The 14,067-nt window shown below is 35.3% G+C and overlaps 2 protein-coding genes and 1 pseudogene across 2 annotated transcripts; all 3 read left to right on the forward strand.

Moving 5' to 3' along the window:
* The first annotated feature begins 2,530 nt into the window (after nt 1–2,530).
* Nucleotides 2,531–5,930, forward strand: LOC123274734 (annotated as a pseudogene).
* LOC123274737 (circumsporozoite protein-like) lies at nt 5,834–7,665 on the forward strand. Its single transcript, XM_044742470.1, has 5 exons — nt 5,834–5,852; nt 5,983–6,162; nt 6,491–6,670; nt 7,200–7,544; nt 7,631–7,665. Exons 1-5 carry the CDS (start codon nt 5,834–5,836, stop codon nt 7,663–7,665), a joined length of 759 nt encoding a protein of 252 aa, XP_044598405.1.
* A 2,931-nt stretch (nt 7,666–10,596) lies between these two features.
* LOC123274733 (putative GPI-anchored protein pfl2) lies at nt 10,597–12,417 on the forward strand. The gene is made up of 3 exons (XM_044742468.1): nt 10,597–10,739; nt 10,816–12,162; nt 12,257–12,417. Exons 1-3 carry the CDS (start codon nt 10,598–10,600, stop codon nt 12,370–12,372), a joined length of 1,605 nt encoding a protein of 534 aa, XP_044598403.1. The 5' UTR covers nt 10,597; the 3' UTR covers nt 12,373–12,417.
* Nucleotides 12,418–14,067: the final 1,650 nt, after the last annotated feature.

The raw sequence follows: 14,067 nt of genomic DNA on the forward strand, positions 1-14,067 counted from the left end.
TGGTAAATAAGTGATATTATTGACAAATTATATTAATTAATTTAGATTATTATTAAATGCTACATTTTTATTAAAAATGATAAAGAAACAATTATTATTATTATAATAATAATTTCGAGTATTAAAATCTGAATTTCTAAATACATCTAATTAAAATAATTGATTAATAATTACCCCAGATATAAATAAATAATATTTGCTAAACAATTTGTAGAGAAGACATGACCTCGTAGAATTATTTATTTATAATTATAAAATAAAAGAAGCAATACAATTAACATGTATCAAATTTTGTTATGTTTTATGGAATTAAATATTGATATTTACTATAAATAATAAAATATTGCAAAAATTTATTAAAACATTTAAAAATGATATAAAGTAATCTATTTAATTGAATTTGTTTTTTTTTTTGTGAAACTTCTTTATCGACGTATGAGAAAAATTTTATAGCAATGTAAAAAAAAATTGTCACGTAAATAGATAATTCCAATTATTTACTCATAACTTGTGTAATTGAGTAAGTTAATAATTATATAAAATAAATTACTCATATTATTTGTATATATGTCTATAATACTAAAATAGTTTTAATTTAATACGGAAAAAAAATTTTTTTTTAAACCTTATCGACCCAATTTCTGTGAAGTTGTAAATAATAAAAAAATAATATATCGTAAAGAAGTTTCACTTCTTATTTATGTACTCTGGTATAAACACATATTTTTTTTTTTTTTTTTTTTTTTTTTTCAATTGTTAACAAACGAATATAATAGTTAATTTATTATTGTGATTATAATGACTACAATTGTAAAAATTTACACAAATTAAATGAATTATCCTTATTAAATGGAACTCATTTTATTATGAATACCAAAAAAATAAATAATACCATTTTTACGTTTTCATTAATAGGAAATCACAAGAAATATAATTTTAGAATTATTTATCAAATATCAAATAAATGAAATAATGGTCATTATGAACGAATCCCCTATTAGTTGGGAACATTGTAATTCAGATGTTTTTCCGTTAGTATACCTCTCTATTGCTCGTATTTATATGAACGAGTAGTCTTAATTGAACAGGACAAGTGGCATCAGTGCGGTACGGTACTACGGTATGGTAGTGTACCATACTATAGTATAGCATTCGAACGCATTAATATTGTTGCCTAGTAAGTCAAGACTTACTCTTCTACTTATAAAAAGTTATTTTATAAGAATATATTTTATTTTAGAACGCATCATAACCACGGGTCGATGTCTATGACTGAATGACTCTTATGTGGTAATCGCTTCGGCGTTTATTAATGTGTATATCTTTATTTATAAAGAATACATTTATTCAATACTGAGTTATCGACTCACTTGTTTCCGAGCAAGAAAATATAATTATTATAATAATAATAATAATAAAAGCACGTTTACGTGTAAATAACCAAGTCGCTTAGAATTAATATCTAGCGAGAGTAGAAGTTTTTTACACGCTTTTTATTAGCTTCACTTGTACGTCAGTTTGTCAGTTTGTCAGTTTGTCAGTTTGTCAGTTTGTCAGTATGTAACTCTCCTTCGCATAAAGAGACTACCATAATGATATTATTTAAATTTTGATTATTATCAACCTAGAACCCAGGTGATGACCTTCCTAGTCATCCTCTGATGACCATCCCGAAGTTATATCTCGAAACCAGGTGTTTTCTTCCGTAGGTTTTCATCGGGAATGGCACAGATAAACCCGTACATCAACCCGGAATCCTCTGATGACCATCCCGAAGTTATATTTCGAAACCAGGTGTTTTCCTCCGTAGGTTTTTTACACGCTTTATATTAGCTTCACTTGTATGTCAGTTTGTTTGTTTGTCAGTTTGTCAGTATGTCAGTAACTCTCCGTGGGTAATCTGCGCGCCTGCAGCCTTCCTTGGTTCTGGTAGCCGTTTCTCAGGCTCGCTCTCCGAAATCGAACTCTGATTCCCCGTATTTATAATATTTATAAATAATTATTTTTTTTTTATTAGCTTCACTTGTATGTCAGTATGTCAGTATGTCAGTATGTAACTCTCCGTGGGTAATTTGCGCGCCTGAATATTTTTGATAATCAACAAATAATAGTTTAAAAAAACTAAAAAATCACGCTTTTATAAATAAACTAAAAAATAGAAAATAAATTTTAATAAATTTAAATTAAGAATAGTGTTAAAAATTTCAATAAATATAAATTAATAATAGTGTAAATAAAAAAAATGTATTTTATTTTAAAAAAAGCGTGGGGTGCTTTTTAAGATATTATCAAAATGATAATCACTCTACTCATATCTGTCAATAAAATATTTATAACTATTGACACCATGCACCTCACGCTTTTTTTAAAATAAAATACATTTTTGAAGTGAAACTTCTTTAGAATCGTTGTGATTTCAAACCGGATGCAACGAAAAAACGACAGGTAAGAGACACAAATACAAAAATGTGTAGGATGAAGCCAGGGGAAAGAATGAGACAGAAATATACATACAATTTGTATATTATCGGTCTCTCCTCTTTGTGCCATACTTCGTAGCGTCCCCACTCCCGTCTTCTAAGCATAGTCGCCTGTAATTTGTGAGCCAGAGCGAGAGAGCAGATGTCAGTGTGTATGTATATTGCACACTGTTTAATACGTGCTTGTATTTGAGCATTTAACGTGTGTAGTGCATGTGAAAACTACGTGAGCTTACTGTACACTGTATGCGGCTGCGTATTACAGCGTTTTAGTAAGATAGCGTGGTGTGTTATTATTTAACTGTTTGTGAGTATTTTTATATCTTGTACTAAATAATAAATTTTATAAAATGCCGAAAACTAATGCTGAAATGTGTCGTCAATATCGACGCAAAAAAAATGAAATTAAAATGAAAAAAAATTCAGCAAAAAGTTCAACAGAACGTAGTCGCGAGTTTCGTGCACGTAAAAAACAATTATTGAACAATCAAAATAGATGTTCAGATATAAGTGTCAATGTGACTGATGTAATAAATGGTAAGTTTAAATATTTTTTAATCCTGTTTTAAGTATAAACTAATATATCAATGTTTTTCAATCAATAAATTTGATTTTTATTTTAAACTGATCATGGATTATATATATATATATATATATATATATATAACCTCAATACATCATGTGTCTAACCTTATTTATTTTTTTCTGTTTTAGACCACTCTCAGCAACAAAATAGTGTTCCAACGGGATATAATTTAGTAAATAATGATTGTAAGTACTAATAATTAATACTAACTTTCATCATTTAATGTTAAATAATTTAAAGAAATTTTTCAATTTAATAATAATTTTAATGAAAAAACTTAAAAATTTAATTTAAAAACATGTACCTAATTTACAATTCATGATTTAAAATATTAAAAAAAATTTAATTTAATTTAAACTTATATTCAATAATTCAATAATTCTTAAATTAACAAAATGATTTAATATTTAGATTTATAGGAAAAAAAAAACAATTTTAAGACGGATGAATATTTTTGAATGGTAAAATAAATTGTAAAAAAATTCAAAATTAAAATGATATTAAAAAAAAATAATTTAATTTTAAACTAAAGAGTGGATAATTTTTAAATGGTACATATAATTTAATAACCATATTTGAAAATAATCATTATCTTAAAATGAGTTTTTAAAATTAATTTTATATACATTTTTCGAATTTACGATGTAAAAATTTTAGTTTTTAAGGAATTGATTCTCAATACACAGTCGATAGATAACTCGTTACATACTTTGAATTGTTTTTTTTCAGATAACCCTCCAGTAGATGTACAGCCAGAAATTCCATACTCACGGTTTCGTCGAAATAAGTTTGCTCATAAAGAATTTAACGACAAGTTTTTAAACAATATGTTTGGTCATAAGTGCTCCGTTTGTGATCGATTGTGGTTTAAGTTAGATTTAAAATCACCACGTGCTGAAGATGAACAATTATTAAGGGTAATAGTTGAAAATTACAATACAGTTGAAGATATTTTACTGTGCAACACGTGTTACCAAGCAATTGGGAGGAAAGTGATTCCTATAATGTCTACTTATAACGGTTTTAAATATGAAAAAAATACCTGAGGTTTTACCACCGCTTGACTTAATTTCGGAAAGACTTGTCTCACCACGAGTTCCATTTATGCAAATTCGACGGTTACGACATGTTCATGGGCAATATGGAATTTATGGACAAATCATTAATGTACCAGTCGAGGTAAACAATATGGTAAAACTCTTACCCCGTAATGTCGATGATGATTACTGTATTAACGTACACATTAAAAGAAAAATAATACATAGATCAAGCTATTTAATGGGACTAGTTAATAAAAGGACAATTCGTGCATGGCTTCAGTATTTGCTTCAAACTCCACTTTATTTATTTTACGATATTAAAATTGATGAAAGCTTCTTCAACAATAATAGTAATAATGAAATCGATCTAGAAGAAATGAGTGAAGATATACCGGTCGAAGAGAGTCTAACAGCACAACAGAAAACTCTACTTTGGAATGAAGATATGTATTTACGGATCGCTCCTGGAGAATATAATATTCCCAAAAGTATAATTTTTGATGAACATGCCGAAGAACTTTCTTTCCCATCGATTTATTTGGGTCATTTCCGAAAATTCAGAGAGGGAGTAAATGCAACACCGTTCGCAATAGCAACTAGCGAATTACGAAGATCAGATCGGCGTGGAGTTACTCCACATCATTTATTATATCTAGCAATGAAAATTATGAGGTTAAGAGTTCGTGACTCGCTTACGATTGCATTTAAACATGTGGGAAAAAATACTAATATTACACGGCAGCAAGTTGAGTCAGCTGACTACATTAATAATTGTATCGAAAGTAATTTAGCTTTTCTGCGCTCAATACCAAATTCAGTATGGTATTGGAGCGATCGAAAAAGAGATCTTTTTGCGATGATTCGGCAACTAGGAAAACCTACGATGTTTCTTACTTTGAGTGCCAATGAAATCGGATGGACCAATTTAATACAATTATTGTACAAATTAAAAAATAACGGTACTGAAATTTCAGCTGAACAAGCTGCGTCACTGGATTACATATCTAAGACTACACTAGTGAATGAAGATGCTGTGACCTGTGCTATCTATTTTAATAAAATAGTCAATATATTGATAACTATTCTCCAATCAAAGAAGAACAGCCCATTTGGAAATTATTATGTTGTCGACTATTTTAAACGAATTGAATTTCAGCATCGTGGTAGTCCTCATGCACATATTTTATTGTGGCTGAATGACGCTCCATCAGATCCTCTTGGTACAAACTATCAAGATACTGTAATGATGATTGATCAATTGATATCAATTTCTTCATCAGAAGCTTCTGGACATATTCGCTTGCAAAGTCACAAACATACCTTTACCTGTTATAAAAAAGTACATGCCAATCAACCTCAGAAATGCCGATTTGATGCTCCATTTATGCCATGTAAATCCACTATAATATTAAAACCAATGCAGAAAGATCATCCAGGATATGCTGATTACGCTAAGCGGTATAAACAAATACAAATTAATCTTGAGAACAATGATTACGAGAATATTGAAATGTTTTATGCACAAAATCATATAACTTCTGATAATGATTATTAGGGCCGAGAATTTAGTTTTTTTAAAAGAGAGAGACAGAAGATAGGCGTAGCCAAGCGTTCTGATTGGTCGTAATAAATCAATTGTTTTTTGTTTATCGCTATTAAATGAAGACAGCAGCTTGAATAAAAAAATAAAATTTAGATTGCTAATCCAACATGAAAATATAAAAAATATGTCAAAAAAAAAAACAGGTTAGCTTGCAGATGTGAAGGTGCTTGTAAACAAATACAAGTCTGTGCTGCTCAGATAAATAAAAAAGAGAATTTGAAGCACTGTGTTATAACACTAAAATGTTTAATGAAATGAATTAAATGTGAACAGTGAAAAGCTGGCGATTTCGCGAGAGAATTGCTTCCTGTCCCACTGGTAATTTTGCTGGAGATCGCACTGACGGTCTTTTTAAAGGTCTCGCTGGAGGTCACGCTAGAAATCTTGCTGACGGTCTCGCTGGAGATCACGCTGATAGTTTTTCTAGAGGTCTCGCTGTCGGTCTCACTGGAGGTCGTTTTTTCTGGGAGTTGTGCTAATGGTATCGCTGCCTGTCTCGCTGGTAATTTTGCTAGCGATCACAGTGACGGTTTCACTCGAGATCACGCTGACGGTCGTTCTGGAGGTCTCGCTGGTGATTACGCTGACGGTTTTTCTGGGAGTCTCGCTGGAGATCGAGCTGACGATTTTTTTGGAGGTATCGCTGGAGATCACGCTGACGATCTTTCTGGAGGTTTCGCTGGAGATCACGCTGACGATCGTTCTGGAGATCTCGCTGGTCATCACGCTGACGATCTTTCTGGAGGTATCGCTGGAGATCACGCTGACGATCTTTCTGGAGATCTCGCTGGTCATCACGCTGACGATCTTTCTGGAGGTCTCGTTGGAGATCAAGCTGACGATTTTTTTGGAGGTATCGCTGGAGATCACGCTGACGATCTTTTTGGAGATCTCGCTGGTCATCACGCTGACGATCTTTCTGGAGGTCTCATTGGAGATCAAGCTGACGATCTTTCTGGAGGTCTCGCCGGTGATTACGCTGACGGTTTTTCTGGGAGTCTCGCTGGAGATCGTGCTGACGATCTCGCTGGAGATCACGCTGACGATCTTTCTGGAGGTTTCGCTGGAGATCACGCTGACGATCGTTCTGGAGATCTCGCTGGTCATCACGCTGACGATCTTTCTGGAGGTCTCGCTGGTCATCACGCTGACGATCTTTCTGGAGGTCTCGCTGGAGATCACGCTGACGATCTTTTTGGAGGTCTCGTTGGAGATCACGCTGACGATCTTTCTGGAGGAATCGCTGGAGATCACGCTGACGATCTTTCTGGAGATCTCGCTGGTCATCACGCTGACGATCTTTCTGGAGGTCTCATTGGAGATCAAGCTGACGATCTTTCTGGAGGTCTCGCCGGTGATTACGCTGACGGTTTTTCTGGGAGTCTCGCTGGAGATCGAGCTGACTATCTTTTTGGAGGTCTCGCTGAAGATCACGCTGACGATTTTTCTGGAGGTCTTGCTGGTGATCACGCTGACGTTTTTTTTTGGAGGTCTCGCTGATAGTCTCACTGTCGGTCTCGTTGGAGGTAGTTTCGCTGGAAGTTTTGCTGATGGTATTGCTGCTGGTCTCGCTGATAATTTTGCTAGCGATCATGGTGATGATATGGCTGGAGGTCTCGCTGGAGATCACGCTAACGTTCTTTTTGGAGGTCTCGCTGGAGATTGTGCTGATGGTATTGCTGCCGATCCCACTGGTGATTTTGCTGGCGATCGCGCTGATGGTCTCGCTAGTCAGCTTGCTGATACTATTGCTGATGGTTTTGCAGGATATCATGCTGGTGGTTTTGCTGGAAGTTACGTTGGAAGAAAATTTGGAGTGCGAATTTCATTATGCAGTGAATTTTATCTGAAAATAAATAAGTTATTCTACCAATGTTGTTATAAATTTTCATGTGATACTGCGATAATATTATCAAACTAGATTTTGTACCGTTCTCTCAGGAGAAAACATTATGAAAGATGTTACGTTGGTTAATCCAAGAGTTCCACCTGGTTGAAGTAGACTACCACATACTTCTCTAAATTTTCAACTGTGAAGGATTGACGGTTTACACGCAGGATAGCTTTCAAACCAGAAAATGATCGTTCGACCTCGCAGGATGTCGTTGGCGCGTATCTCATACATTGGACGTCGGCATTGGTCCACCCTTGTGGGATATTTTGATTGAGTTCTCCATGTAATCGTCGACAAATACTTAATAAATCTATCGAATATCCAGTGTTGTTGAAGAAAACGTTTTGAATTTTTAGTTTGATATTTGCTGGAATTGCTGGATTTCGATGGATAGTTGAAGCGACATCAGTGAAGATACGTGCAGATTCACGGAGCGACATTCCTCGTCCTTCCAGTCGTGTAATTGCTGTGGAAATGAGACTGTAATGTTCATGAATAAAATTAAATTCACGTTGAAGGTTAGGAGTTGCCCACAATCGTTTAGCATTAGTGACAGCAGCTGTATCAGGATCAAGTTGCTCTATTACAATTTGGACTTCTTCGAAGTGTTCGCTGTAGTATGACGCTGCTTTCAGCCACTCTCCCCACCTGGTAACAATAGGCTTGGGTGGTAAAGGGATATCTGGAGCAAACTGCTGAAATAAGCGTTTTCTGCTTGGCGACTTTGTAAAAATAGCTTTCGTTTCAGCAATGACATCATTAACAAGCCCATAGGTCCCACGGATCTCTTCAGCAACACGATGTAATCCATGAGCCAAGCACGTGACATGAACAAGCTTCACATAATTATATGTTCCTTTAAGCAACCGCCCTGCAGCCTTCATGTATGGTGCTGCGTCTGAAACAAACAAGAGCACTTTTTCTCTCCTGATCCCACGAGGCCAAAGTTTCGACAAAGCAGACTCTGTAAATTCAGCAATTTTCTGAGCATTTGCTCGAGAGATTTCAGTGCAATGAATGATTCTTGGTATGCCTGGTGTATCTTCAATAAGTGGCGCAACAATGGCTGTGGTGATCAATCTGCCTAATGAATCTGTTGTCTCGTCAACAGATATATAAATTGGATGGTCACCTACTTCGTCCCGAACTTGTTGCAATTTTTTTTCATGCACTAAGTCAATGTAAGTTTTTCTCAATGTCGATGGGTCGGGCATTTTTCTCTTCATGTGAGTTTCCATAAAGTCCACAAATTTGACACAGTTTAACTTATCAAAAGGAATATCAGCAGCCATTAATGCTTCCGCTAGGTCGTAATAAAAGGCATGTTTTCTTGACGGACATTCAGCTTTAGCATCTTCTGTAGCGTCAGGATCAGCGGTTTGTAATTCTGTGTTTCGTAGGTGTGTCTGAGAAAAATGATGGCACTGTACATTTTCTTCAGTGATGTGATGTAAATTAACGGTGCAATACTTGCAATAAAGATAATTGCCATCATCATCAAGAACAAGATTATAAATACCATTAGGTATTATCAAAACTTGTCGAATGTCTGCCCAACGTTCTACAATAGTTCGCGCTCGTCTCGGCATTGGCGAAAAAACCGCACGGTAAGGCACCAAAATTATATAAAAACTCGAGAACTCAAAAAAATACAAAAACAACGCGATAACGTCAAAGAAATAATAACTAACAGATACAAACTGATTCGCAAATACAATAATAGAAATAAATTTATAGAAACACAATAGAATTAATGGCTCCGTTTATTTTGGCAAATATTAAATCAAAATAATACCAGATATTGATTTTCATTGACAGCTATCTGAGAGTTTGACATTCAATAAAATGAAGCTAACTTATAAATTTTTTGTATGAGTAGAACAATTGAATAATAAAAATTAAAACTTTAAAATTTAATTATGTATTTTTAACGAGCTGTAACTCCGAGGAATATGATCATACAGCAAAGAAGAACAAATTGTAGCTCCAAGTGTTTAGTTTTCAGATATGAACATGAAAATTTTTTATCATTACTGGATCCGTAAAAATCCTTAGGAAACTACCAATTTTTAAAGATTTTTTTTCGTCTAAAAAAAGATCTACGGGCTTAAAAAAATTTTTTTTCATTGTTTCTTTTAACAGCTTTTTTAGAAAATTTAATGCTCTTCAATTTGATGTGATAAAAAAGCCTGTACAATAATTTGCCACGGAGTTATCGTCAGTCAAAGCAAAAAAGTACTTTTTAACTTTGACAATCAATAACTCTGGGAATAATGATCGCATAGAAAATCAATGAAGGGTTTTGAAAACTTCACGATATTACCTACAAGATATCGTGGATGGCTTTTGTCAAAAAAATTTATTTGAGTTGAAAACTTTGACTAAAAAAAATAAAAAATTCGCATAATTAAGGATATTTGCATAACTTGGTATAACCTTGGGTAAATGGATGAACGGAAGATATCATCAGTAATTTTCCAACCTTAGTGTCTCCAAAGATCTCTAAAAAATTCAAAGTGCTGCGATTTTTGTTTCCACAGAGTCCCGAAGCTTTAAATTCTTTGTTTTCGCAAAAATCACCATTATGAGCAATTTTTTGATTCTTATTCATTTTTTCAATGAAAAAAATTTTTTGTTTCAAAAAAATATTTTTTTTCAAAAAAATTTTTATTTTTCAAATCAGAGAGATTGATTTTTTAAGAAATTTAAATAAAAAAAAGAACTTTTTTTTTAGAAAATTTTTTTGTTTCTAAAATTATTTTTTTGAACTTTTTTCTTCAAATTTCGTAAAAAATCAATCTCTAACTAAAAAAAGAAGATTTTTGAGAAAAAAAATATTTTTATAATAATTTATCAACGGCAAAGTTCGTGTTATTTAGCAGTATGTCAGGAGTTATTGTGTTTTGTTTCTTTAAGTAAATACGCTAGTAATTGAAATTGCTCTGAGTATTTGAAATATATTAAATAGTTTTCGTAATTTTGCAATTCCTCATAATGCATGCCTTAATTTTTTGGCCAAAGGAAAATGCAACAAGTGTTATTCAAACGACTTTGATTAATAAGCGTTTGGAATTTAATCGAGTGACCGTTAGATGGGGCCGACAAAACGTGACGGCTTTTCTAATTGCAGAAAGCGGTAAGTTTTAAGCGATAATTGTCATCATTTGATAATCATAGATTATTCATATGAATTTCGTTTTGTTGATTTACAGAAGATATTGTTTGGCTGCAACGTCTTATAGTCAATACGTGTGGGGTCATTACGGGTTACGTAAATGATCGTTTGATGACTGATGCCTGCATTCAATTCTCTACTAGTTCTCAAGATGGAAACGGTGCTGTGGACAATTCTTTAGGTCACAGTTCCAATCATTTTCAATTTGATTCCGTCGGTACGGCTGACATTGTTGAGCGAACAGCTATTGCAGCTGCTTCTACTACTCCGGATGTTATAGTTATTCCTACTATGAACCCAATAACGACTCCAAATGCGCCAACTACTCTGGATTCTGATTCAGATGCTGCTGTCAACCTAACAACTGCTCCAACTTCTTTTACTACTTTGGATGTTGTAGCTGTTACTTCTATCGATCTAATATCTACTTTAAACACGCTTACTGCTGTGGATGTTGATGCGGATGCTGCTGAAAATCTAACAGTTACTCCATCTTGCTTTACTACTGAGATTGCCGCAGTGATTCCTTCCATGGATCCAATAACTCCTCCAAGCACGTTTATCACTCCGGATATTGCAGCAGTTATTGCTCTGGATCTGTCAACTACTCCAAGCAAGTCTACCACTCCGCATATTGCTGTGGCTGCTACTGTTGACCTCACAGCTACTCTAACTCCTTTACCGACTCTGGACATTGCAGCAGTATCTGCTCTGGATCTGACAACTACTCCAAGTGCATCTACCACTCCGCATATTGCTGCGGTTGCTGCTGTTGACCTTACAGCTACTCCAATTTCTTTACCTATTCTGGATATTGCAGCAGTATCAGCTCTTGATCTAACAACTACTTCAAGCGCGTCGTCTACTTCCCATATTGCTGGAGTTTCTGCTATGGGCCAGACAATCATTCCAAGCGTGAATAAAACTTTGGATATTGCTGCGGCTGCTGCTGTTAACCTCACAGGTACTCTAACTCCTTTTGCCACTTTGGATGATGCTGGGGTTTCTGCTCTTGACCAGATAACTACTCCAAGCGCGTCTACAACTGCGGATATTGGTGTGGTTTCTGCTATGGACCTGACAACTAAGTCAAGCGCATTGACAACTTTAAGTGTTGCTGCAGCTGCTCCTGTTAATGGTGATTTTGATGTTCCTTCAACTTCAACATCCACTGGAAACCGAGCCATGGTTGCATTGATAGAAGGGAGTAGCGTCCTTATTGAGTATCACAAAAAGAAAGGTGTCTTACGGTTCACAAATAAACCAAAAGAGATGACTCGACGGCTGTTACTCAGTATAATTGGTAGAGAACAACTGAAATGTCTGACACTCACAGAGATTAAATTAAATCCACTCTTATTTGGAATTCTTAGTGCTGTTGAAAGTAAATTTTGATTTTTTTCAGAAAGCTATTGATTTAGTGTTAAAATAGGTATACAAAAAATAATTAAATAATCGTATTCCCCATTTTGTTTCAGAATTTACACTGCAGAACTCAGATACAGAATATCAATTAACGACGGATCAATTTAATAAATGTGTGACCTCATTTTTATATAATTTAAAGCATTCAAAAAATCCTAAATTAATGTAACTTTTGTTAATATATTTTTGATTTTGTAAAAGTTAATGAATGTGAATCCATTATTATTATAAATTATTATTATTATTAGTATTTTTGTATACTAACTTAACTACTAACTTAAATACTTATGTAATTATTACTAACTTGAATACTTATTTAACTACTGACATAAATACTTATTTAACTACTAACTGCAAATGGTTATTTACTGACACTTTTGATGTTCATCTCGCTAAACGTTATGCGGGTTAGTTTGCTTACCATATTACAGTAATCATTACAAAAATCACCAGCAATATCGTCAGCGTAATCACCAGCGAAACCTCTAGAAAGATCCTCAGCCTGATCTCCAGCGAGACCTCCAGAAAGACCGTCAGCTTGATCTCCAATGAGACCTCCAGAAAGATCGTCAGCGTGATGACCAGCGAGATCTCCAGAAAGATCGTCGGGGTGATCTCCAGCGATACCTCCAGAAAGATCGTCAGCGTGATCTCCAACGAGACCTCCAAAAAGATCGTCAGCGTGATCTCCAGCGAGACCTCCAGAAAGATCGTCAGCGTGATGACCAGCGAGATCTCCAGAACGATCGTCAGCGTGATGACCAGCGAGACCTCCAGAAAGATCGTCAGCTTGATCTCCAATGAGACCTCCAGAAAGATCGTCAGCGTGATGACCAGCGAGATCTCCAGAAAGATCGTCAGCGTGATCTCCAGCGATACCTCCAGAAAGATCGTCAGCGTGATGGCCAGCGATACCTCCAAAAAGATCGTCAGCGTGATCTCCAGAAAGATCGTCAGCGTGACGACCAGCGAGATCTCCAGAACGATCGTCAGCGTGATGACCAGCGAGACCTCCAGAAAGATCGTCAGCTTGATCTCCAATGAGACCGCCAGAAAGATCGTCAGCGTGATGACCAGCGAGATCGTCAGCTCGATCTCCAGCGAGACTTCTAGAAAAACCGTCAGTGTAATCACCAGCGAAACCTCCAGAAAGATCGTCAGCGTAATCTCCAATGAGACCTCCAGAAAGATCGTCAGCGTGATGACCAGCGAGATCTCCAGAAAGATCGTCAGCGTGATCTCCAACGAGACCTCCAGAACGACCGTCAGCGTGATCTCGAGTGAAACCGTCACTGTGATCGCTAGCAAAATTACCAGCGAGACGGGCAGCGATACCATTAGCACAACTCCCAGAAAAAACGACCTCCAGTGAGACCGACAGCGAGACCTCTAGAAAAACTATCAGCGTGATCTCCAGCGAGACCGTCAGCAAGATTTCTAGCGTGACCTCCAGCGAGACCTTTAAAAAGACCGTCAGTGCGATCTCCAGCAAAATTACCAGTGAGACAGGAAGCAATTCTCTCGCGAAATCGCCAGCTTTTCACTGTTCACATTTAATTCATTTCATTAAACATTTTAGTGTTATAACACAGTGTTTCAAATTCTCTTTTTTATTTATCTGAGCAGCACAGACTTGTATTTGTTTACAAGCACCTTCACATCTGCAAGCTAACCTGTTTTTTTTTTGACATATTTTTTATATTTTCATGTTGGATTAGCAATCTAAATTTTATTTTTTTATTCAAGCTGCTGTCTTCATTTAATAGCGATAAACAAAAAACAATTGATTTATTACGACCAATCAGAACGCTTGGCTACGCCTATCTTCTGTCTCTCTCTTTTAAAAAAACTAAATTCTCGGCCC

The sequence above is a fragment of the Cotesia glomerata genome, unplaced genomic scaffold (assembly GCF_020080835.1).
Source record: "Cotesia glomerata isolate CgM1 unplaced genomic scaffold, MPM_Cglom_v2.3 scaffold_67, whole genome shotgun sequence".
In the NCBI taxonomy this organism is placed as follows: domain Eukaryota; kingdom Metazoa; phylum Arthropoda; class Insecta; order Hymenoptera; family Braconidae; genus Cotesia; species Cotesia glomerata.

Excerpts from the sequence above, each read along its gene's own strand:
- LOC123274737 (XM_044742470.1), top strand. Across the intron at positions 6,671-7,199 it reads AGCTGACGATCTTTCTGGAG|GTCTCGCTGATAGTCTCACT; the intron begins GTCTCGCCGGTG and ends TTTTTTTTGGAG. Across the intron at positions 7,545-7,630 it reads AGTGCGAATTTCATTATGCA|ATTTTGTACCGTTCTCTCAG; the intron begins GTGAATTTTATC and ends TTATCAAACTAG.
- LOC123274733 (XM_044742468.1), top strand. The coding sequence starts at position 10,598 with ATGCATGCCTTAATTTTTTGGCCAAAGGAAAATGCAACAAGTGTTATT. Across the intron at positions 10,740-10,815 it reads TTTTCTAATTGCAGAAAGCG|AAGATATTGTTTGGCTGCAA; the intron begins GTAAGTTTTAAG and ends GTTGATTTACAG. Across the intron at positions 12,163-12,256 it reads AATTCTTAGTGCTGTTGAAA|AATTTACACTGCAGAACTCA; the intron begins GTAAATTTTGAT and ends ATTTTGTTTCAG.